This window comes from Chiloscyllium plagiosum, unplaced genomic scaffold, assembly GCF_037043375.1.
Source record: "Chiloscyllium plagiosum isolate Xiang-an unplaced genomic scaffold, Cpla_swu_hap1 HiC_scaffold_2, whole genome shotgun sequence".
NCBI classification, from domain to species: domain Eukaryota; kingdom Metazoa; phylum Chordata; class Chondrichthyes; order Orectolobiformes; family Hemiscylliidae; genus Chiloscyllium; species Chiloscyllium plagiosum.
The window spans coordinates 24495486-24522585 of NW_028270140.1; the positions used below are offsets into that span (position 1 = coordinate 24495486).

A 27100-nucleotide genomic window follows, 5' to 3' on the forward strand; every position below is an offset into this window, starting at 1 on the left:
GAAATAAGATTTATTTTTAAAATTAATGCAAAAGATTGTTTGGGCATGTAATACCCTTCTCAAAGCCGTCCCTGCAGCTTCAATAATACCATTAGGCTATGATGTGTTTAACTGAAACAGAAACCCCTGGACCTTGTTCAGCGATGGATGGAGGCTAATGGGGAGCAGGGCTCTGATAGGTTAATTTCAGCTTTTGACACAATAATGAATTACTCTGTTAAGATTGACCTGAGATTCTCTTGATCATTAGTCCCTGTCACTCTCACGTGAAAGGGTAAAACATGCTGGAAGTGATTTGCAGCTTTCAAATCCTTTGTTTAAATTTAGATATATAGTTCACAAAACAGTTCAGAATCTACTGAGTGCTTCATGATTTGTGCTCCAGGCTCAGCTGCTTGTCAGATGGCATTAATTCAATCATTGGTTCTATCAAGTCCAAGAAACATCCATTTTGAGCGACTTCCTGCATGCATGACGTTATGTAACAGTGCTAGCCTGGGGCCTTCCACTCGGCTAATGCTCCAATTCTGAAACACACTAACCGAAGTAATTGCGAATTCAAGCAAATGAGAATGTGAAACTCTTTTCTCAAAAGAAACTGTTTTTGTTTTATATTTCCACTTTCATATGTTCAGAAATGCTTATTTCCATATTTTTTTTCTGTGGTTATGTTGTAAATACTCCTCACCATCAATGCATTTTTCTTCACATTTCTGTTCTTTGCTTCTCATTTTTAAATGAATGCGACAGAATCCTTGATTTGTTAGAAAAACCCAGATATCCACTTCATTTCAGGTCGTTGGGAAATTGCCCCATCTAGTTCACATCTCAGTTACCAGACAGCTCTATTTCCATTGATATTTTATTTGGTAATGAAGTCTTCCTGTGACTCACTTATCTTTATGGTCTTTGAGGTCTGTTATTCTAAGCCTTACTGGATTATACTACAATGTCTGAGAGTCTCCCAAGATGCAGCTTGAATTTCTGAAGCACTCTTACTGACAGCCCTAAGCTGCAGCGATGATACTTGAGCCTACAGAATATTCGTTAATTCCCTGCATTTAACCTTTTGAGAGTATCATCACCAACAAGGATTATAATGTTTTAAGGAAAAGGTCCACCATCACCACCTTAAGCTAACAAGAGATGTGTAATAATGTAGCCTTGCCACTAGCACTCATGCACCAAGAGTAAATTTATTTTACAAGATTTGACCTTTTAATTTCCCTATCATTAATGATATGATTGACAGAGCTGCATGGCTGATCCATTGGTGGTGGGATTTCTTAAGTCTGTTTATCACTTGCTGTTTGGCACAGTGATAGTGCTGTACTGAGTTATCACAAAGACGAGGGTGGCTTGGTAGCATTATTACTGATCAAGCTGGTCACATGTGAAAGAAGATGCCCGTATGACTGCAGATGTGGCATATGGGGAGGAAATCAACCAAAGGCAGCCTCACCCATTACCCATTCCTTGGTGTGGCCTGCTAGTGTCCCCCAAAAGGTGCACAGGGAAAAAGCCCTATCATCCTCCAGGTGTTGATGCAGTAATGGCAGTGATGGCGCTCCTGAGGATTACCAGCCGTCCGATTAGGCTGCAGCCCCCGGGCGCGGGCTGTTGTCCTGGAAATGCCAATGACAGTCACTGAATTGACAAAATGTATCCTGACTCCTGCCACCCCATTTTCTCTGCTGGAAATAGGAAGTCTGGCTACATAATTTTGCCCTCTATCTCTGCGCACGATACACTGTTCAGACAACTTATTCTTGCTGTCAGAGTCTCTTTGAGATCATCCATCTTAATTTCAATAATAAACCTCCTCTTCACCATCTTATCAAAAGTCTTTTAAAAAATGGTAATACATATCACTGTATTTCCTTATCAATACTGTACTTATTTCCTCAAACATTCTATTCCATTTATCAAAGGTAACCTGACATTTAAAAAATCTGCATCAGTATTTTTAAATTCATGACTTTGTGATTATTTGCTACTTTTATCCTACATTATAATCTCAAGAAGCTTGTCAGTTTTTGTTAGGTGATTGAGTTTGTTGGTTTATCCTTCTCCTCTCTTGCTCCCTTCTTAAACAGAGGTGTTGTATTGGGAAAATTTTCTTGGGCAAATGCCACATCAGATTATGCAGCCACTTCTTCTCAAGTCTGACTGACAGAGACAGGAGAATGATTATCCCTGTGAACAACTAATTGTAAGAAGGATTTTCCTCTGCATGGAGACATTGTAGAAGCTTCAATACAGAATGAGTTACGCAAAATCCCTGTACAGGTAATGAAAACAACATGAAAACAATGCCAGGTTTCGACCCAGCTATTACCATCTGCTGACCCAGGATGTGATTGGATATGAATAAATTGATCCTACTTTATTCACAGGATCTCGATTCTGCTTTTATTAGAATTGACGCAACAAGTGTGGTTAGTCCTTCTCCTTTGGAGGGAGAAATAGAAACTCAAAAATGTACAGACTCTTCTATTCCTTTGAAATTCCTCAGTCACCATTTACAAGAGGAATTGCCTCTGCAATCTTATCCTGCAGCACTCACACTGTTCAGGGGGCAATGAAACTATATTGCCTCAATTTTGTTGCCCAATCCTTTAGTAAACAGTACAGGGAAAGTGATGAAAACAGAATTGGTGCAGAAACCCAGCAGATCTGGTAACATCAGAGCAGAGAAAGCAGAATTTACATTTCGAGTCCCGTGACCCAGTTCTGAAGAAGGGTCCCTGGACTCAATGTTAATTCTACTTTCTCACCTCACACACTGCGAGACCTGCTGAGTTTCTCTAGCAATTTCTGTTTTTGTTTCAGACCTTCAGTATCCACAGTTCTTTGTTTTACATTAATATCAAGACCGTTCTCTGTTCCTATTAAATTGCCCATTTTCCAATGTGCTTGTTCTTCCTATTTAAGTATTAAAAAAATTTAGAAATCAAAAGTATTTTTAAAAAAAGGTCAAATTTATGTATAAGATGGTAACTGAACTAAATCTACTGGTCCAATTATCTCCTGCATTGCAACACCACGGAAACAAAAATTACACGTGGTGCCAACTTCCCATGTTCAAAAATGTATAAGATCAATAGTTTAAAATTATAATAACCCAGTTGAATTGTTGCACAAGTAAACTATTAGCAAGATATTTTCCAGAGCAATTCATCAGGCTGCTACTCAAACTATTTATAATAGCTTAACAATTCTTTCATCGAACGTTTCAGTTTTGAATTTATGTTATACCATTTAACAATCGAGCACTCGGCTTATTCAGACAAAATTTAATAGCTCACTGTCTCATTTTTAAGATATTTAAAAGAAGCAAGTTGACATTCCAATAAAATAGAGGGTCACAAATTTTATGACAAATTTGTTAGGCATTTTTATATAAAAAGTTAACATGTCAATAAGTTTACATTTTTTAAGGACATGAAATTAATCTTCTGAATATGTAATTTCACAATCCATATGTTTCCAGAACTTTACCTTTGGTGTGGGAACTGAATTTTTAAATAAACATGAAAAAAGGAGGCTTAATGAATTGGTAAACAAAACCTAGAGTAATTGAAACTCAAAAGTGGTTACCCAAAAGGATCAGAGTTAGTGTGTGAAAACCTGGCCCCTTTTGGTAGAGACAAGTTGTTGATAGGAGCCTTCAGAAAGTCTTATTCACGTGGGCCCGAGATCAGAGAAAGGTTTGAAAGCAAAAGATAAGAAGGGGAAATTTTTAAAGTAAACATATATCTTTCAGATCAAAGGACCAGTTTAAAATTGAAGTTAGTTTGTTTAAATCTTGGACATCCCTGATGTTACGCATGGCTAGAAAGATAGCCTGCCGGGAGGTATGATTTGACTTTGGGTTTACCTGGGTGCTTTCTGTCGCAGTTATCATGAGCTTGGAAGTAATTTTCAGAGACAGAGTGAGAAATTTGATAGGAACTATAAACCACTGTGTAAGAATCTATGAAACGCATGCCTGAGTTGGGATGTCCACTATGGTGAGTTGCTTAAAGTGAGTTTTACCTGACAGAATGCTTGCAGAAGAAAACAAAGAAAGCTCAAACTTCAGAGAGCTGCAGGAAGTCGAAGGAGATTTAGAGAGAACGACAGAGTTGTGGCACAGAATGGCTTGACTTCAGGGCAGCACAGTGGCTCAGTGGTTAGCACTGCTGATTCATAGCGCCAGGGACCTGGGTTTGATTCCACCTTCGGGTGCCTGTCTGTGTGGAATTTACACATTCTGTGTGGGTCCCCTCAGGGTGTTCCGGGTTTCCTCCCACAGTCCAAAGATGTGCAGGTTACATGGATTGGCTGTACTAAATTGCCCAGAGTGTTCAAGGATGAGTATGCTAAGTGGATTAGCCATGGGAAATGCAGGGATAGGGTAGGGGGTGGGATGCTCTTTGGAGGGTCAATATGGGCTGAATGGCCAGATTCCATTCTGTAGGAATCCTAAGTGTAGAGACCTACAAGATCAATGTAACATATGGGGGAACTATTCAGTGAAATTAAAACAGAACTGAAAGTGGTCTGCTGCGATTTTGAAATTCAACATCTCAAATGTTTCCAGCAGAAGAGTTTAAATTAGTTAGCACTTGTCTGAATTAATGCTATATGGTGAAAATGGTTGTTTAAAATGTGGAATATTGTGACATGGTGCGTTCAGTTAATAGCCTGGAGTTCAAATTTATTTTCAGAAGTTAATGGTCTCCCTCAAGAGCATAATGATAAGGTTAAACGATAAAGAAAGTGTAACAAAAGATGCGGTATATCTATCTTACGTTCAAAATGGAATACAAGGCAGTAGTGTAAGGGAATACAATATAAATCATCGATATTCATGAGGTTTGCAATGGTAGTATAATGTGAAAATCAATGTAAGTTACTTGGATCCTGGAAATGAGTAGCATCATTTGACATAAATGACCTTTCATTGCTTCCACGTTTGTTGATGACGTAAATTGATGTGGTGCATTCCAGAATATTGGGCTCTTTTAGATGGAAACTTTCAAATATGTATTGCTGCTATCCATGCACAATAGATTAGGAGAACTTCATCACATTAACAACAGGAAAGTCCATTGAGGCTGGCTTATATACAAACACCAACATTGTTAGCGTTTCCATGGAGCACATGAAAGTCAGAAATGTCAGTGGTGAAGAATAGTATATCTATTGAATATGCTAAGTACCCATGGGTCAGAAGTGGCAGAGGTCACAAATCCCAAGAAAGAACTCTAGCTCGGACCCCTGGTATAGTGGAGCTGCAATTCAGCTTTCCACATTCTCAGGCTGGTTACAATTCAAACTGTTAAATGAAGTGTCAAATTCAGTTCAGGTTTACACAATGCACTCATGTTCACCGGGGACAAAGACCAGAGATTGCCAGAATCTAAAATTATACTTGCAGCCCTTCACATTCATTAGAGATCAGAGTTGGAGCTTCAGGAGGTGATGGAACAGGGCTTCTGGACAGAGATTAAAACACATTCACCACTTACTTTTGTGATGTCATTTGTACTTGAATCAAAAATTGTCAAATTTGGTTTAGAACTGATCTGTACTTGAAAGGAATGAATTACAGCCACATTTTCAATGACTTGGCCAATTTAGCTACATTGCAGAAAGTGAACTTTTAGTGCATTGTTTGGAAATTTATTATAGTCTACAAACCAAACTCACCCAAACTAGCTTTCCATCTGAAAGTAGAATTTATATATTGTGAGCCTCAATGGCAATTTTCAGCAAACTATTAGACTTCTTGGTGTTGAGGGGTTCACTTAGAAAGTTAACATTATTTGTAGGTACTCAACTACTGCCAATGATCATGATGAGTGTGTAAATAGCTGTACACATATGCGGCCTTCTGTTCTGTATCGCTCAGTTTCCTTTGTTTTGATAAAATCTTATATACAGGTGATGCTACTCAAAAATGGTTAGCTTTGCTGTTTTACAATCGAGTGTGTATTTTATCACAACACTTCCATAAGTACTTTGGTCAAAAATTAGAATTGACAGACTGACAAAAGTAGATTAGGATAACAAAATTATAATTATAAAACTGTTTGGGTCCTACCCATGATTCTCAAATGAAGTGAAAATTAATTCACAGAAAGAGAAAAAGCAAGACAGAGACAGATATAATGAGAATGACAGCGAGAGAGAGAGAGAGAATAAGGGAGTGAGAGAGAATGAGTAAAAGAGAAAAAACAGAGATTGTGAACAATTTTCCCGCACCAGAAATGACACAAAACATAATGCAACATGTGGTTTTCAACACATTATACTGTCTTTAAAAAATGTTGCACGCATGTGGTGCATTTTTTGGACATTGTACATTGTAATATGTATGGGAACTTAACATTAATTGCAGGCCAGCTGCTGAATGCTCATCATGTATTTTCAGAATACAGGGCTTGTGATTTTTGACAACTTACGTTGTACAATCACTGACCTTCACTTCCTATCTTCCGAAGGAAATTTGTTTTTTACTGTATTCTGAGCTACATGCCTGAGTACTCCCTAGCTCATAGTTTCTGGTTGTCTATGGTGATGCATGCACATGTCAAAGCCATATAGTATAGCAGAGTTGTAATTGTAATCTCTCTTTAAACAAGTTCATACTAGAAAAATCATGCTTTGTCTTTAACAATGCTCAGTTGACTTTATCAAAAGTCTTACCAATCAACAAATACCAAAAGTATAACACAGCTACTTGGATAATACCATACCATTAAATTAAATTTGTGGGAATTCCTGCCTAAGTGTAAAAGCTATTTTGCATTTGGACAAATTGTCCCGAACATTGCATGCCAATGAGATCATTTTGAATGGTGCTGTAGAAGCAGTGTACATAGAACTGGCTAGGCCATAGGATCATACCCCAGAGAAGTATTTCATTCAAATAAAGTACACATTTGGGATATTGTCACCACTTCTGTGTCAATGTACTCTGCACGTCACCTTGTACAAGAACAAAATATGACTTAGGTACAGTGGTTCTGTTTTTCCCGAACATCAGGTGAAAACAACATTAAATGAGAAGTATTATCTGTTGTCTAGCATGCACAAACAGGGAGGTAAACCTGGACGGGTGAAATATCAGGGAGGGAATTTGTAAGGAGCGACTTGAAGTTCATTAGTTATAGCCCAACTCAGGAGCACCAAATGGTAATTTTATACCCCCTCAAAACAGAAGAGGAAATGGATGTTGAAATACATTTGAATTTGTCCCATTCAAAGTGCAATGCAGACTTTACTTCACCAAGGTAGAAACATGAGAACCTAATCCAAATGTGGCATTGAGTCATGGCTTCCAGAACAACTCTGTAGGCTGGAGATGGTGCACATAGATCAGAAAATTACTTTGCTGGCCTGTTTGGGCAAGCTGAGCAAAGTCTTTGAATTTGATGCTGGTGTCATTTAAACTCAATATCACAGATTCCTGCATTGTCAATAATATTGACTCCATTTCCTGCTACAGAAGGAGGATGGCATTTAAGCATGTCTCATCCATAAACTTTGACAATCTAATGGTGTAAAGATTTACCAAAAAAAAACTTGCTTCAGATGCTTGTATTTTTGGAATGAACTTTGCAGTTGTACTCACAGTGAAGTTATCAGCTTTCAGCTCAGAAATTGACAGGACTCCTGGTATTTGCATATGTGTAATTAAACACAAAAATCCAAGAGTTGCTGCCAGTCATTCCCTGTTCCTCCATGGACTGCGCTGTTGTTATACTAGCAGATGCAAGCCTAAAATTCCTCATTTTATGTGAATGCCCAGTTCTCATACTATAAGTCTCAATGCACAAATCCTTGAACTAACTTGCTGAATGAGGTGCACCCCTTTTTCGAAGAGCATTTCTTTCTTCATTCTCAAGAGTTGTGGGCATCGAAGGCAAAAGCAGAATTTGTTGATTATCCTCAGTTGCCTATGACCTGAGTAGATGATTAGTTCATTTCAGGCACTAGATAAAAATCGCTGGCCAGGTAAGGGTGACAGATTTCCTTCCTTAAAGGACACGAGCAAAGCTGATAATTCTTAACAAGAATTCATAGATTCCCTACAGTGTGGAAGAACAACACTTGGCACATCAAGTCCATACTGATCCTCCGAAGAGCATCCGACCCAGTCTCAGCCTCACTCCCCTATACCTGGAACCCTGCATTTCCCATGGCTATTTTTCTATTTCCATTCCTAGCCTATCTGTCCCTGAACACTATGGGTAATTTAACATGGCCAATCCACCTTACCTATACATCTTTGGACTGTGGGAGAAAACCGGAGCACTTCGAAGAAACCCTCACAGAGACAGGGAGAATGTGCAAATTCCACACAGACTGTCACCTGAGGGTGGAATTGAACCCGGTCCCTGGCGATGTAAGGCAGCAGTGCTAACCGCTGAGCCACTGTGCCACTCCGTTTCCCCCTCCCCCCAAATGGATGATTATATCATGGTCTCAATTCAAAATGTTGTGAATTAATAGAAGTCCACTCGCAGACCTGGTGAGATTTCAACTCGTGCCCACAACAGCATTAGCCTTGGTTTCTTGATGACAAATTCAGTAACATTACTGATCAATCATCATCTTCTTACATACTAAAATTATTGTTGAATAATCACTCTGGCTCAAAAGGCAAATTATATTTGATTAGAAAAATCCATAGCTTTGATACTTCAACTTCTACTTAATCCCATGTGCAAGTTTCCATCTTCATTTTGTTCTCTATGAAATCATTAAAACGTAAAAATAACCAGTACTTTTCACCTGTTGATTTGCTGTCTGTGAGAATCCTTCAATGTGATTGGCTATTTAGCTTGTTGCTGTTGCATGCTGGAGATCCCTTAGTGGTGACACAAGAGTAAAATTAAAGTCAGAAAAAAAGTGGCATCCATGCCATAAAAGTCTCTGTACCTTTATGAACAACTTTGAGTTCAGCATTGAAAATGTCACTTTGCTGCTAACTGTAAAATTCCAGGCCATCACCTTGGCATGCATTTCAGAAAATCTGGGCATGTGAGCCTTCAGTCACACTGTTAGCTGCATTTGGTAACTTTCAGACTCAAAAGTAGGAGCAGCAACCACCGAGTCTCTCTCAGTCTCAAGGAAGCCAATACATGACTTGACACCCCAATACAGAAGAGATCACATTCACAACATGAACAAAAAGCTGGAAGGAAATGACAACTAATATCAACTACGCTGCAGCTTTGATGTTTGAAAACTTTAAAACTGGGAGCACCCAATGAAGTTGCAAAAATGTAGCACACTGGGTGTCTCGACATCCCAAGGATTGCAGTGGCTTATCACCACTTTCCCCAGGGCAATGAGTAATGGGCAAGAAAAGCTGGCCGAGCCAGCGGTGTGTGCATGCACATAAACAAATCAAACAAAAGCTGAATAAGTCTGGTCATTTATGGGTTATCACCAGAAAATAACCACGATAACCAGACTGGTATTTTAAAAAATCCATCGGATCACTCATGTACTTTGGGGAAGACAACCTGTTACCCTTCACTGATGCTTAGAACAAAAGCATTATTAAAAACTAAAATGAAACTTATTGCTAGAACTACCCAATAGATGTAGCAGTGCCTGTGGACACAGCAATACAGTTAATGATACAGATTGGTGATCTTCCGTCAGAATTTACTTCGTTAACTTTTAATACGCTTAGAGCAATTACAGACAGAGATTAAATTCTGCATTGTTAATGTCATCCAGCTGCCACAAACACATTAAAAAAATCCCTGTTTGCATGCTGGACAGCAAATGTTTGCCATGATGTGCCTTAGGCCTGAGATAGTAATGGGAAAATTGTATTTATAGTAAATTTTCCGCTGCACAATTTCTTTCCTTTCTCTCTTCTGTCTTAATCTCTGTTCGTGGATTTTAATGAAACACAAGTACTGAGCGAGTGACCTCAGCACACTCCAGGCATTATAATAGTGGATGAAAGAAGAAGAACAAAGTACAATTCATGTCGCAGCTCGAATATCACCATCTGAGACTGGGGGTGGGTAATGTAGGTTGGGAGAAAGTGAGGACTGCAGACTCAATAGCATCCGAGGAGCAGAAGAATCGACATTTTGGGCAAGATCCCTTAATCAGGAATGTGGCTGGTGGACCAGGGTGGACTGAGAGTTAAATGGGACTGGGGTGGGGTTGGTGGAGGGAGGGAGGGGGTGAGGTAGCTGAGAATTCAATAGGTAGGTGGACGTGAGGGAGAAGGTGATAGGTCAGAGAGGAGGGTGGAGTGGACAGGTCAGGAAGGCAGTGTCGAGTTGGAGGCTTGGGACTGGGATAATGTAGGGGGAGGGGAAATGTTAAAGGAAAATAATTTTTGAATTACCCGAATGGGGTTTCCCGAGGGTTTGATTTTAGGACCATTGCTTGTTGTTTATAATCGACTGAGTTGTTTAGGCAGTACAATTTAGAAGTTTATGGATTGTATAAAGCTTGATAGTGTCATAAATAGTGAACAGGGTAACAGACTTAAGACAACTGAGAACGTTGAAATAGGCAGACACAATTTAGTGTAGTTACATGTGTGACTGTCTTCGTACTGATAACCACCTTGGCAAGGAAGGAATGAAAGAGGAAATGCAAAGATACTTTCAGCAGCTAGCATCTTCGCGAGAGAATTTTTCCATTCACATTTAAAGCACACCTTTGGACCACCACCCTCCCCTCCACAACATGATCCAATGATTCAATCAGCTTCCCAGTCATAAACATGAAAAGAGAAGACGGTAACAACAGTGAAGAGGAAGTTGATACACTTTTTGTCAGTGGCCTTCCCATGGACATTAAACCACGTGAGCTTTATCTTGTCTTTTGATCATTTCAGGGATATGAAGATTCACTGATCAAGCTAACATCACAACACAGCCAGTTAGCTTTGTTATATTTAACAGCAGAGTGGGAGCAGAAGCAGCAAAGAATGCTGCATTCACCTAGCCTGTGGTTGCAGCTGCTGCACTCCATACTTCAGATCCTCCATCTGAAGCATCTCTGGAATGATGGAAGTCTCGTCAGTTTTGTGAAGCAGTTAACTGCCCTTAACTAAGAAATCAGATTTCTCCGAAGGGTGACGCAAGAACAGATTGAACTTTGTTTTCAGGTTGAACTTAACTAAAGGAGATTTTGGAGAACTGGCTCATTTCCACTTGACTTGGAGGGGATGGAGTGGTCACTAAGGACTGCGGATTTAAAAACTTCACTGGTGAATTTTTTTTTGCACATGGGAGGATTCTTCAAATTCTGTTCACTGTAACAGACTAGTAATTTCTGTTGTTATAATCACTGCATGATGTTTATCAATAACATGCTTAAATACTGGCGTCAGAGTCTTATGAAAGCTGGTAGTGCCATCTAGGTGGTGATCATGAAATGATTTAAATAAAAAGGGAATGAGAAAGTGTATAAGGTATAGGCAGACAGGGAAAAAAAGTTAAGTTCTGAGTTTTGTGAAATGAGGTTCAGCTGAGCATGACTCAGATCAGATAAGAACTTTCAGTTAACAATGGAGGCAAGGGTAATGGGTTAACTAGGTGGAAAAGCACTCATTATGTAGAGGCATTTAACAATATTGGAAACATTCAGTATGCAAAGTCAGTTTAACAAGGTGAAAACAATTCATTATGTGAAGCCAATTAAGGTTAAGAACATTTATTGTGTAACAGCAGATGGCTTAATCTTTCCTGTTGATGCTCACTGATTGTAACGGTCACCCAATGAATATGCATGTTGCCTTATCTGGATGCTCCTCCCTATAAAATAACTAGATAATTCATTAAGAAACTGCTATTTCAGAGAAGATCAAGAAGTCATGTCTCTGTGCACATGGGCAACCATTCTCTCCCCCTCCAGAATAGAGATGAAGGAGGTAAAACGATATTGTGTCTCTGAGCATTTTGCTTCAACTGAGGGAGGGAAACAGGACAACACTATCCTGGAAAAATAATGCAACAAATTTATCTAACTCCTCTGCCATTTCCTAGTACCCAGATTATTTCTCAGCCTCACATTCTAAGGAACTTGTATTCAATTTGGTTTTTCTTTACTTTTTATAAACATTTACATAAGACTTTGCTGTTCATCTTGACATGACTTTGCTGGTTGATCCTGAAAGATGATCTTATCCCTGTTTATTCTTTTTTGGTCATGTTTTGATTTTTAAAACTTTCTGAATCATCTGGCTTATGGCAATCTTTGCTACATTGTACTTTTTGTACTTCAACTTTCCTCACTAACCATGTTTGGATTATCTCCTTCCTAGAATTCCTTTTTCATGGCATATGCCTTTGACACGAGGTACGAATTATATCATTAAATATCTGTCATTGTTCCTCAACCATCCTTGCTACCAGACTCTTTCCCCACTACACTCCTACCTGATCTGTCCTCATTCCTTTGCAGTTACCCTCACTTGAGTTTAACAAATTTGCTTCTGACACAAGTTTCTCCCTTTCAAACTGAAAGCTAAATTCTACCCACGTTATGGGCACTGTTTCCTTGGCAGTCTTTTGCCCCAAAATCTTTTATTATTCTAGAGGAATTTATTCTAGAGGAATTAAGGGCTACGGGGAGAACGCTGGTAAGTTGAGCTGAAATGCGCATCAGCCATGATTGAATGGCGGAGTGGACTCGATGGGCCGAATGGCCTTACTTCCACTCCTATGTCTTATGGTCTTATTATACCTGCCTCATAACACATCACTGGATCCAAAACAGTCTGATCCCTGTTGGACTCACATGTTGTTCTAGGAAACTGTCCTGAATAGGCTTTATACATTTTACCTTGTGGCTACCTCTGCTAATCTCACTTTCCCTATCTATTTGAAAATTAAAGTCATCCATGATTATTGTACAGCCTTTTTACATGAACCTAATTATATCCTGATTTATTCTCTGCTCCACCATATAGCTATTATTAGCAGGCCTACAGATTGTTCCCTCCACTGTAATCTTAGTCCTTTCATTTCTTATCTCCACCGATATGGTTCAAATGTGTTCTGATCCAAGATCATGAACAAGACCAAATTGGAGAACTACTAAAAGTTCAATACAGAGAGAAAAGAATGCTAATTCTATACCATTGGGCTACCAGTGACGATCTAAATGTCATCACGAGTCACTATTAATTTCCAATAACCAACAAGTTTGCTGCAGGGTGTAGTAACATTTTATTTGTTAAATTTACCAACTAAGCCTCCTGTTGGCAAAATAAAAAATCAGTGATGTCTAACACCCTTTTGATTCATCCTATCATTTCCAGTTCAGATCTGTCAGGATATTCACTCAATTTGGTGAAAGCTTTCTTGTGGCCCAATAATTGTGTTTATCTATATATGATTCTAATAATGCAATATCTGGAAGAAAATCTCACATATGGTCGTTCTCAGTAGTTTTTGAATTAAGTTAACATGACAATTGGACACCAACAGGGACCAAATAAATAGCTTACAGATTTATTTGGGATTGGCTTTGACACTTGCATATCAAGATTAATTTGTGTAAAAAAAAAATTAATTTCAATGTAACAATCAATGGTATTTTTAATTCCTAGGAATCCTTTGAAGTTGTGACAAAAGTCTACTGGAATTTTCAGAGATAGAAAGCTAGAGCTGACCTCCAGTTTGCTTTACCTGGGCTGGGAATGATGAAAAAAAGGGAAACATACATTATTCCCCAACAAGTGCAACATGATCAGCAGGTAAGCTTTGAAAACACTTTGAGACACTTGGGGCTGTTTTCATTAGAGAAAAGAAGGTTTAGGGGTGACTTGATTGAGGTGTACAAGATGATTAGGGGGTTAGATAGGGTTGACAGTGTGAACCTTTTCCCGCGTATGGAGTCGGGTATTACAAGGGGGCATAGCTTTAAATTAAGGGGGGGTAGATATAGGACTGAAGTTAGGGGTAGGTTCTTCACTCAGCGAGTCGTAAGTTCATGGAATGCCCTGCCAGTAGCAGTGGTGGACTCTCCCTCTTTATGGGCATTTAAGCGGGCATTGGATAGGTATATGGAGGATAGTGGGTTAGTATAGGTTAGGTGGGCTTGGATCGGCGCAACATCGAGGGCCAAAGGGCCTGTACTGCGCTGTATTCTTCTATGTTCTATGTTCTATGTTCTATGAAAATGAAAGGATGGTTGACTTTTCACTCTGAAAATATGCACCAACTCAAATCAGGGTTATTTTTCTGGAGATTCTGCTATTGGCTCTCCAGGCTGGAGCCTGCTTATTACCAATGTTCTGTCTGAGCCACATAATCATGTGCATGTGCAACCACTCTGAAGGATGGCATACAGAGACTAATAGTGTTTGTGAAGGATTCAAAGCAATGGGTTTGCACCTCAAAACCCAATAATAAGCTTGCAGCAGGTTAAAAACATGCTCAGCTCAAAATGGTCTACAAGCGATGTGTTATGGGGCTCCTACTTCAAGAAGAAAGAACCAAGAAAAACACTCAAACTTAGCATCTAGGTGATTTAGACATGACTCTGGAAGTGATTTTATGGTCGTCGATATTTGCCCTAGGTTCAACTTAGTGATAGCAGATTGCTGATTGTCCCAACTTTGCAAAGAATAATCTCAAGGAACTGTCAAAATATAGCAGACTTAAGGAGCCCATGCAACTGATATGATTGGAGAACTATGTGCAGCGTATTTGCCGTGTACTGCTAAAACAGTCCTAAATCAATATGCTACCATTGGGGCGAAAGAGATTGCTAACGTTTATGAGGATTTCCAGTTTAGTACATGCCAACCTTCATACTTGAGAAACTGGATCTCCCCACGGACAACAGCAGCATAATTCAAGCTGGAGGAGTGGGCAACTAATTCCCAGTGAAGTCTCCCTTACCTAATAGAAAAATCAGTTTCTGGTGCAGAGACCTCCAAATGTATAAACTCTGCAACAATTCTTGGTGTTTTTTTTTCAGCATGGAGGGAGAGAGGAGTGATTTTGGAATCACACATTCAGATTCAAAGAGTGTTTGAAATGGGACAGAAGGAGGCCATTTGGCTGATCACTTCAGTGCCAGTTTTTAGATTACTTACAGTGTGGAAACAGGCCCTTTGGCCCAACAAGTCCACACCGACCCGCCGAAGCGCAACCCACCCATACCCCTACATTTACCCCTTACCTAACACTATGGGCAATTTAGCATGGCCAATTCACCTGACCTGCAGGTCGTTGGACTGTGGGAGGAAACCGGAGCACCTGGAGGAAACCCACGCAGACACGGGGAGAACGTGCAAACTCCACACAGTCAGTCGCCTGAGGCAGGAATTGAACCCGGGTCTCTGGTGCTGTGAGGCAGCAGTGCTAACCACTGTGCCACCGTGCCGCCCCACAGTTCTTGAAAGCTCAACTTGAAATTTGTGAATGCCATGGTAAGCAAGTCTTAAACAATCATAGTTCACACCTATAGGTGATTAAAATAACAGAATATTTCAATACATCAGATACTTTGACATACTGAACACTAATTAAGGCACAGCTGCAGAGATCTGATTATCTGTGGCTCTGTTTGAAAATTGTGGAAATGAGGCACAAAGAACTACGATGGAACACGATTAAAACAAAACTAGTTCAGAAGCAGAATTCCAAAGTTTTGAGAGATTCAGAAAACTGAATTTGCTTCATTTAAGCAAAGGACAAAGGAAGAAGAAACTAGAATCAAGCTTTAAACCTTAATGTGCTTTGTGTGTGCTGCAAGCAGTTCAGTTAACCCCAACAGAGAAAAGCACACGAGGCCACCAAAATAAATATCATCAAGCCTTACACAGGACAACACATTTTTCCTCAGCAATTGTAATAGACTCAATAAAAAAACCTTGCCCTTTCTGGACTTCCAGATAACTTAATGTTATGTAAGTTAAATACATATAACTTTACGTTTTCTTAAGAACACTTACTATAACTATCAATTACTGGAAATGTGTTGCTGGAAAAGCGCAGCAGGTCAGGCAGCATCCAGGGAACAGGAGAATCGACGTTTTGGGCATAAGCCCTTTTCCAGCAACACATTTCCAGCTCTGATCTCCAGCATCTGCAGACCTCACTTTCTCCTCATAACTATCAATTAACCCATCAATCCCTAAATTTCCGTGGAACTTGTGTAAACTGCAATGCACAGATTCTCCTGAGTACACGCATCCTCCTGATCTAACACCACGTTATGACTAGCTTGGTTACTTCTCTCCTAAAAGAAATAGTCACGATTTATAGAACTAAGAATAAACAGGTGATCAAAAAGGAGTCAGTGATTCAACCCTCATGCCTGTACTGTCATTAATCAAGTTCATAGATAAATCTGTTTCCTATTCCCATTCAACTATCTTTTTCCTTATCCATTAATACCTTGGACTAGCAAAAAAAACGATTAATTTCAGTTTAAAATTATTAACTGAGCAAAGCTTTTACTTTGGGTGAATTTCACAATTCTATCTGTATTAGTGTATCCTAGCTTCTCTCATGAATGATTTAGCTCTGACTTTAAGTCATGTAACCCTGTCCTAGACTCCCCACCAGCAGAAATGAAATTTCTTTACACCGGCACTATCAATTTATGTATTTGTTGTGCAAGGTAATGAGATGAGGCAGAAAATCTGAGACCAGCTTTTGGAGTGCAGACCAATATGCACAGGTCTGAGGTATATTTGATCAACTTTTCCAGGTACATTATGACACACCTCCGAAGCAGGTCAGATTTTAACTGGGCACTTCTTGCTTAGTCTTTTACTTAGTCTTAGTAACAATGTCTGTCTAGCTAATGAAACTTGGTCCTAATTGATATTTTGGCATAATCTACATGGTATCAGGACAAAAGCCTCTTTTGAAGAGTGATGAGTGGTTGATGCTGTATCACTGTAAAGCATATTAGGCCCAGCCAAGAAAATAGGGATGGTGGCAACAGCATTACACCCTCATATACTCAGATTTCTAACTCCAAATATTTCATTCAAATCATTCTTTAAATCTTCCATATTGAGTTGACTACAAGCCAAGTTAATGTCATCTCTCCTCATAAGTTAGCTATTGGAATCTTGGTAATACTCTGAGGAATATGCGCTGCACTTTTTCAAAACTAATGTAACCTTTAGGGCAAAGGTAATGTCACCATAATTCCAGAGGACCATAGGGCTGTACCCTCATTAGACAGAGAGAGAGATGATGACAAATAATGGTGGAACCTAAGGATTGCCATGCCCCAGGTTAGAGGAGAGGTTGAGGAGGATAGTCCTTCATAGGAACCACAAATAGTGCAGGAATTGAACCAATGTTGTTGGCATCATTCTGCATCTGTCCAGCCAACTGAGCTAACAGAACCCCTATCCTTTAGGCAACAGAGCCCAGAACTAGACACAGGACACCAGGTGATGTTTATCCAGTGTTTAATAAAACTGGAGCAAAACATACATCCTTTTTCCTTCGCCACAGCAGAGATCCCAGAAGACCAGACTAAACCCAATATTGTTGCTTTGTTTAAGAAGGGCAACAGGGATAATCCAGAAAATGATAGGCCGGTGAGCCTTACATCAGTGGTACAGAAATAATTGAAGATGATGCTTAGGGACAGAATTTACTTTCATTTGGAAAATAATTGGAATCACCAAGCGATAGTCAGCTTGGCTCCATGATGATCTTGTCTCACAAACTTGATTGTTTTTTGAGGAAGTGACAAAATTGATTGATGAGGGTAGGGCAGTGGATCTTGTATACCTGGACTTTACTAAAGCATTTGACAAGTTAGGCTGGTCTTGAAGATTAAGGAACATTGGACCTAAGGTGAGTTGGCTGATTGGATAAAATTGGATTTTGTCATGGAAGACAGAGGGTAGTTATGGAGGGTTTTGTTTTACTAGAGTCTGTGACTAGTGGTGTTCCACAAGGATCAGGGCTGGGACCTCTATTGTTTGTAATATATAGATGGTTTGGATGAAAATGTAGGTGGTCTGATTAGTAAGTTGCAGACCACATGGAAATTAGTGGAGTTGTGGATAGTGAGGAAGGTTATCAGACAATACAGCAAAATATAGGAAAGTTAAAAAGTTGGGTAGAGTAAAGGCAAATGGAGTTTAATCCAAACAAGTGTGAGGTGATGCATCTTTAGAGGTCAAATGTAAGAGGAAGCTATGCAGTGAATGGCAGGATCATTGGGAGCATTGCCATACAGAGGAATCGTGTGGTGCAAGTCCTTAGGTGTCTGAAAGTAGCAACATAAGTGGAAAAGGTGGCAAAGAAGGCTACAGCATGCTTGCCTTCATCGAATTGAGAATAAAAGTTGGGCATTGAGTATAACAGTTGACAATTCATGGTGCAGCTGTATAAGACTTTAGTTAGACTACACTTGGAGTATTGTATGCAGTTTTGGTTGCCATGTTATAGAGAAGATATGGAGACTTTGAGAGGGTGCAACAGGGTATTGCCTGAATTGGAGTCTTTTAGCTATGAGGAGAAGATGGACAATTTCGGATTTTTTTTATTACAATGTTGGAGTCTGAAGGATGACCTGCTGATAAACTATACAAAATTATGAGAGGCATGGATAGGGTGGATGGTCAAAGTTTGTCCCCAGAGTGGAAATGTCAATTACTGGGGGGGGGTGGGGGCATAGGTTTAAGGTGAGAGGGGAGAAGTTTAAGGAGATGTGCGAGGAAACGTTTTTTTACACAAGAGGTTGGTAAGTGCCGAGAACACTTTGCCAGGAGAGGTGCTAGGAGCAGGTACATTGGCAAAGTTCAGGAGGTATTCAGACAGGGAATAGAGGGACATGGACAATGTGCAGACAGTTGGGATTAGTTTAGAATAGCATCAAGGTAGCCACAGACATGGTTGGATGAAAGATCTGTTCTTGTGCCAGACTGCTCTGTTATATTCTACATATAAAATCTAACCATAATGTTTTACATTCCACTACCTTTGTGCAAAGAGTTTTCTTCTGTATATGAATATGACAGTTTAGTGATCAGTACATGGACTTTGATGCTTTTTATATTACCAGCTCAAAGACACTTTTTTTTTTGCACTGTCCAGGATAATGTGCCAATACCACATTGGAGCAGCCGACAAAATACAGATGTCAGAGTTTGTCTGCAAAATTGTGCAATATTAGACAATAGACTATAGGTGCAGGAGTAGGCCATTCTGCCCTTCGAGCCTGCACTACCATTCAATATGATCATGGCTGATCATCCTTAATCAGTATCCTGTTCCTGTCTTATCTCCATAACCCTTGATTCCACTATCCTTGAGAGCTCTATCCAACTCTTTCTTAAATGAATCCAGAGACTGGGTCTCCACTGCCCTTTGGGGCAGAGCATTCCACACAGCCACCACTCTCTGGGTGAAGAAGTTTCTCCTCATCTCTGTCCTAAATGGTCTACCCCGTATTTTTAAGCTGTGTCCTCTGGTTCAGCACTCACCCATCAGCGGAAACATGTTTCCTGCCTCCAGAGTGTCCAATCCTTTAATAATCTTATATGTCTCAATCAGATCCCCTCTCAGTCTCCTAAACTCAAGGGTATACAAGCCCAGTCGCTCCAGTCTTTCAGCGTAAGGTAGTCCCACCATTCCAGGAATTGACCTCGTGCCGCCATTCCAGGAATTGACCTCGTGATTAATCCAATTATAACTGGAAGTATGAGAGAAATTGCAGAAATATAAAACTGTGATGGTCTATCTCACATAGGAGAATGCACTGGTTTGGAAAATTCTATGAAACTTCAAATTGTACAAGTTTCATGGTGGAAAAGGGATGAATAGTTTGGTTTTGTTTCATTCTTGACACTATCACAGAATCTTACAGCCTTAAAGGAACCATTCAAACTATTTTGCTCATGTAAGTTCTTTCAGTGAGCTATTCAATTTGTCCTATCCCATTCTGCTTTTACTAAAGCCCTGCCATTTTTTTCCATTCAACTAAGTAGCCAATAATCTTGATCAATGAAACTGCTGTCATATTCCTTTCAGGCAGTGCATTCTGGATTGATATCATTCCAAGAAAAGATATCTCCCCACCGATTCCTTTCCTGACAATTTTAAATCTGTGACCTTTGGCCATGGTTCTTCCTGCTATTTGCTGCTCATTTACTTTACCTTACTGCATTAGATGAACAAAATTACTTTGGCTTGAAAGTTAGCACATGATGTTGGCTGAAATAAAGCATGAAGGTTCAGGAGATATCGGGCAGTATCTGAGTAGAGAAGCCTTGTCATGCTGTTTCATGTATGTGGGTAAAGAACATGCACATGTTGTCTGCTTTTCCTCTCAAGTGACTCACTCGCTGGAAATTTACCCAGCGTAGGTGGGATTGCGGACAGCTTGTCAAAGGCAGAAAGGCTATCATTGCACAGGACTATTTCCCAAACTTCCTATTAAAAAATTCCAAGTGTCGGAGCAAGACTTTAATGCTTTAGTTTTGACTATTGGCACCCCTTTTAAACTTTTCAATTGAATTTGAATGGATAGAATTTATGATCTAAATGAGACTTTTAAAATGAGTATTTTCCCTCAGCTTTCTTATTAAAAATCTGCAGATTGGCCATAATGTTCTTTTTGTCTTCTGCCACAAAGATAGCAAAGAGCAGGTTGATAAGCAAAGTGCATGACTATCAAAATAAATTTCATTGCCGTTGAGTTCCAGGACGACACCCGAAAGAATACTTCTGGCAAGTCATTTTGTGAAGCAATGCAAGTCCTCAACCATTTTACAGTTCACCTGTAGCAAACAATTTATACCAATTATGGTAATATAAAACAATGCAGCACAATCGCTCAGAGCTGTGAAACCTCAGGGTATATATGATTGGAAAAGCAACACAATTATTCTGTTTGAAGAATGCCATTGATCTTTTAAACCTTCTGGGTTACTATGATAATTCAGTCACACTTTATTTGAAAACAACAAAAACGTCCATCTATTGTTATTGAGACCCCTGTTGGATTTGATCTCCAATTGCAAACTGATTTTAGGAAATTTCACAAAAATAATATTTCTTTCCCCCCCCCCCACCGAGTACAAATTATCTTCACGTCACAAAATAACCAGATTTCTTTTTTTCTAAACAAACACACTCCCGTTACTTAACCACTGCACATTTGCAGTCAATTTCTAACATTAATAATATACCACTTAAACTATCGGTTTCAATCAATTGGTCGTATTCTTGCCATATTTTAGAAATGTTTTTATTTACAGTGCACTATTTAGGTTATCCTACAGTATTTGACAGCTCATGAAGAGCATTTTAAGTGTAACTATTACTGTAATATGGGAAGCATGATAGACGGATTGTACATAACCATGTCCTGCAGTGAGAACGGTGATAATTAACCGATAATGTTAATTTAGTAATATAAATTGCGAGATGTAAATTAACCGCAGGATGAAAAAGCCTTTGGCTTTTTGAAATAATGCCAAAGGATGTCCAGTTGAGAGGGTGACTTTGGTTCAGCATTTCAGCTAAGAGAAAACAACATCAAGAGTGCAGAACTTCCTCAGTTCCACGTTGCCTTGACAAGTGCCCATGTCTTCAGAATGAAGCTTGAAAGCCCAACCATCTCACTCAGATGCAGCACTGCAACTGAACCACAACTGACAGGTTCAAACACTATTCCAGCTGATATTCCTGAGTAGTATGGTGGAAATGTTCTGTTGTTGTAGGTGATGTCATTTCCTGTTCATTTTCTGAGGGGTTGATAGATGGCACCTAGATCTAAACTCAAATCCCAGTTGACTATTTGGGTAGCTACAAATGGCCCAATGACACCTTTAAAGAAGAGCAGGAAGTTCACCAGGTGTTCCAGATGTTATTTTCACTTTCACCAGCAAAAGGCAAAGATTAACTGGTCATTTGTTGATCTGCTGGTTGACCTGACTTTGAGAGTGCTTCCTTAAAATTTAGTATAATTTAAAGTAATCAAATGGTTTTACAGTACTTTGCAAAGTGAGTAAACAGTGCTTTATAAAGCCTATAGACATGAATGCCAGTTCAGAATGGTGGATCTATTAAATATTTGAACTAATGGAACATTTCATACCTGAGATAACACAGTTCTAGAGAATGGAAGGTCAGCATTCAGCAAGCTTGAATATTTCAGAAAGGAATGTATTCTCAAATTAACAAACAGCCTGTACTAAAATGGCAAATTTTAGTTATATTAAATTATTCAAACGCAGGGAAGGGTGTATGGATTTTCAATCGTTTACTCTATCAAAGAGAAACTTCAAAATGTTTTGCGTGAGAAGTGTTGTTAGTGTCTATGTGAATGGGAAACATTGACAGACTCAAGTTAGATCAGACAAATACCACATACCGTTTTCATTAAGTGGACCAAACTCCAGTGAATACTTCAGAACATGGTAATTGTTCCACACGTACAGTTTATGGTCGCGAGGGTTATAATCCACTGCTGCAATATACTGGTAGGAGTTCGGAAACAATACATCAACATTTCCATCCATGCTCAGCTCAGTGTTATAGATATAGTCGATTTTATTTCCAGTGGCTTCATTGTCATCATCTTCATAGACTGATTTCACCACATAGAGAATCCCACATATCATAAAAGCATTTGAAGCTGACCTCTTGTCATAAGCGGTATTCCAAGTACCCTCAATCCTTAATGTATAAGGATTTAATTGGCTAACCACGATTTTGCCATTGTTCTGTTCAGTTGCGTAGATAACCCACAAACCATTTTCATCCACTGCAAGGTCAATATCAGACTTTCCTCCCCATCGATAAGGCGATGTGTCATGGTAATTGGCATTCGCTATGATGGCCTCACCACTCTTGATCCTTGTCCTGAGATCAAACTTCACAATGTTTCTTGTTCGTTCTTTATTGAAGAATAGTGCTCCATCATACACCACGAACCCTGTTCCATCCACTCTATGAGGAAGCTTGTATGTGATGGTTGGTCGACCAGCAATAAAATCCCCCATTGAAGAGTATTCAGTTAACGTATCTGTTCTGTACGGGGTCCAAGGCATATAGTAGACCTTGTCAGAAGCTTGAAGTGGGTCTTTGCACCAGGCGCCTGACTGATGATCAGACTCAAACAAATGATCCATTTGATAAACTGCTTTAAGTGTTCCAGGGCATAAGAAAACTGTGGAAATAGAACATAAGAGAGAGCTATTAAAATCCTAGAAATGCAGTTCAGGTTTGGTACAATAATGAATTTTTGCTTTTGACTTTTCTGGAGATTATCAAAATAATTTAACATCGAATTTGTTCTTCACTCAAATTTACGAAGTACACATACATCCATGAAGATAGTTCAAATTTTGAAAATTTAAAACACTGAATAAAATTTCTAGAATTCTGAATAAATAACTCCTGATATTTAGAAACTGATTAAAGAAAAACAAATAAATAAGATGGGAGTAGTAACTTAAGGTTTTAACTGAAATTGCGAGATCATTATACAAATTGATAATTCTTTTGAAATAAAACTTACAGTTTAATAGCAACAAGAAATAATTGCATCCATTTAGTGAAAGCTGCTAAGAACACAACAAAATGAAAGAGGCATGATATAGATAAGTTATTTTTTGGGAAAGAAGAAAAGCAGGGAAACATGACGGTCATCCATGATCTAATCTCTTCTAATGAAGCAGAAAAACTGAACGTGGTGGAATTAAATGTGCATGTTCTGTTAGCAAGCAACAGAATGATGGAGAGTGTACCAAAAACTTAGTTAAACAAACCTCTACACAACAGCATCAAGAGCAAAGTAGCTGTATATATAATGTTAATAAAGTAACTGCATAACAGTGATTGAAAATAATTAATTTCTAAGGTATTTTATTACCTTTCTGTTCCACTTCTACTTAGGCATTGGGGAAAGGAAGAAAGAAATGAAGGAGAAAAGAGAACAGATTAATGGTAATCAACCATGTGGCATTACTGTAAAAAATACATTAAAGGTGAGAGATAGTGCATAGTTTGGAGAATGTATCCATCACAATTGGGACAGATAGTTTAATTATTTTGTAAAAGTGGTGAGAAACAGCAAAACAATACTCAAGCAAGACAGCTCTGTTTAAAGTGGTTGTCAGGATACCTGCTTAACTTGAATAAATGTCACACAATTGGTACAATTCCAGACAACATATGCATGTTCCAGCACGATTCAACTGGCCTTAACAATTACAGTCATACAGCTTGGAAACAGATCCTTCAGACCAACAAATCCACGCTGTCCATAATCGCAAACTAAACTAGTCCCCACCTGCCTGCATTTGGCCCATTCTCCTTCAAACATTTCTTATTTATGTACTTATTCAAATGTCTTTTAAACAATGTAACTGTACCCACACCCTCCACTATTTTGCTCATTTATATGTGTCAGACATTAATTTTGACCATTCCAGTCCATGTGAATGGGTAACTATTTGTCAAGGCTTAAAATAAGAAGCCCAGCAATGGGTTAAATCAACAGAAATTCTTAAACCTGAAAGTCATTTCATTTGAGCGTTACTGTTCTTTGCACATCACTCATCAGTTAAATTTCCAAGGAATGGAGATGGGCAGATTACTGAAATAAATTGTCAACAAGGACGCGAAAGAAGCAGGATGCAAACAAGGAATTCTCTTCTAAAACCATTTTATCAAAACAAAGGTAAGATGTATGGCATGCTTCTGGCAAAAATCCATTTGTCTGGCCTTTTTTTAAGATGGGTTGAAGGCAGAATGAAAGGTTTGGTGGGACAGTGATTACTATAAAAAATAAAAGTAATTTACTCAACCATTGCACATACAAATTAGCACACATGCAAAAAAGAGCTTCAGGACTGGACTGAGAAGGAAACTGTTAATAATGTCACTTGCTGGACTAACAGGCCTGACAAAATAAGATCTCTTTCCAGCACATGTTTATAAACCCTCTAGCTCAGCAGAATATGGACTAACCCAACCACCAAGGCTCTGAGTGAAGGCCTATTGACCAGATCCATGTAATCTCTGTAGCTTGGAGATGGAGCATGGTGTAGCACAATGCCATCATAGAAAATAGTTTTAAAACCTCTAATACATTTGAGGTGTTGAGAGGGCAGATGAGGAAGCAAATGGTTTTAAAAGATATATTTATACATTAATTTAATTCTTCAAAGCCTACATTGCTCCATTAGATCTTTGGTCTCCCAGGGACTAAAAGGAAATGGGGAGCAGCAGGAGCGTGCAGCTGAAGCTAGAGATTAGCCTTGATCATTTTAAATGGAGGAAACAGTCTACTCCAGCCCACTAATGTTCTGGCAAAAAAAAAATTGGATAGTTCAGATGTATCAATTCATTTTCTTTCTAAATATACCAACGCCAGAATTAAGCCTGAAAACTAAGAGGGAAGAAACCTGAGAGCTGTATAACTTCTTTCTTTGGAAGCAAAATAAAGGATCCAAAATCTAATGCATTACCTATTGCATTTATCTTCAACTTAATCTCTACATTAGAAATAATAAAATATACTACGCTTCCATGTGGAATCTTTTGCCTCAACAATGCTCATGCAGTTGAGGTGCTAAGGTATGATCAGAAACTTCGAAGGCTCGTTTTCCATACTCAGTCCCAATGAGATGTACTTAGGTGCGGTAAATTTATAGTGCTGTGACATCCAAACTGTTATTTTGTATTTCAATGAAATTAATTGGTTTCTTTCTACAGCTTCTCTCGCCCCACTGAATACAATCACTCTTGTATTGATTCCTGAGTTGTTGCATATTACTCCCCCACAACCTCCCAAGATACTTAATACAAAAAAAAACATACTGACAGCAAATAATAAACCAAGAATTTTGACAGCAAATGTAGCTTAAAGCAGAAGGGATCACTGTGCCAAGTGTGATTTGTCTTGTGCTCGGGAGGAAAGCTGTACAACTGAACCATGCCGGGGGGAGATTTTCACCTACATTGCTTGGGCACTCATTATCACTGAGGGCAATGCATATCTAGAAAAATCGAATGGAAAGTTCACACCACCCTCATTAAATCTGCCTGATTTAATGGAAGGGCTATAGGGCAGGTGCTGTAAAAGAACTGTTGTCATACCATCCAGATTTTTTTTTCTGGGCTTCATTGAATGATTAGAGAGTAAATGTGAAAACCTAAACTCCATTGACACCAGCTCCAGGAAACATACTCTGATCCAGTTTGAAGACTAGAAAAGAAGACATTTCATACATGGTGAGTCATGATCTGTGATTTTTCACAGCAATTGTACTGTTTACCAATTTCTCTTGTTCATTTTTCAAAACAGATTTTAACATCCAGGTAGGAAATTAGAGCAAGTGTAATTGCTTTTTGAACCTATAGTGCCATGCAAAGCTAGTCTTTGAGCTAAAGTCAATCTTCCAACATTATTTCATGCACATTAATTCCACGTAAGAATGGGTGTCTTTTCATTTTTCGATTTTTAAAGAACTTCAGATTGGAAGGAAAAATATTTTACTCTTTAAAAATAATGAAACAAAATTTACCAGGATGGCTGCATTCTTTCATAACAAGGAATTTGATACCTATTGTGAACTCTGTTTTGAATGACTATGGGTTCCTGCAAGGTGCTGATGATCAGGAGCTGAGGACTTGTTTACAAATGAAGTTCCTCAGTTAATTGGCAGGTTGGAATTGGAAACAAGTTACAGAGTCACAGACACACACAGAGAAAGAAAGTCATAGGATTGTGTGCTGTTTTTTTCCCCAGAAGAAGCAACCTGCTCTCTGCAGTAAGAACAATCAATTTAGAGTTGAAGTCAACCAGTCGCCTTTCCTACTGCACTTGGTGTGAGTTGTGATTTTTGAATTGCTAGATCAGAGACATTTTCAAATGAATCGGTCACTTTTTACTTTCTCCAAAACAGTAGATGTTTCCAGAGAAAGATAACTGAACACCAAAAGGCCTGGCGAGCTGAAGATGGATGATCTGAACATTGGAAACAGAAAGCAAAGGCTGCTGAACTGACTTTCCAGATTTACACGACCTCCACCAACAATCTGTTTTCCTTATTTGACTGTATCGTTAATTCTTCTTTAGTACAGAAACTTGATCATGCTTTCTATCTGAAATT

At 38.9% G+C, this 27100-nt stretch overlaps 1 protein-coding gene across 17 annotated transcripts in view; it reads right to left on the reverse strand.

The window, feature by feature from the left end:
- LOC122563699 (adhesion G protein-coupled receptor L3) overlaps positions 1 to 27100 on the reverse strand; it is a 681177-nt gene that overhangs the window by 181182 nt on the left and 472895 nt on the right. For all 17 annotated transcript variants that reach the window (XM_087995292.1, XM_087995289.1, XM_043717974.2 and 14 more), the window contains one exon: positions 22351 to 23148. In XM_087995292.1, coding sequence (XP_087851418.1) covers positions 22351 to 23148 — 798 coding nt within the window. The remainder of the gene's footprint in view (positions 1 to 22350; positions 23149 to 27100) is intronic.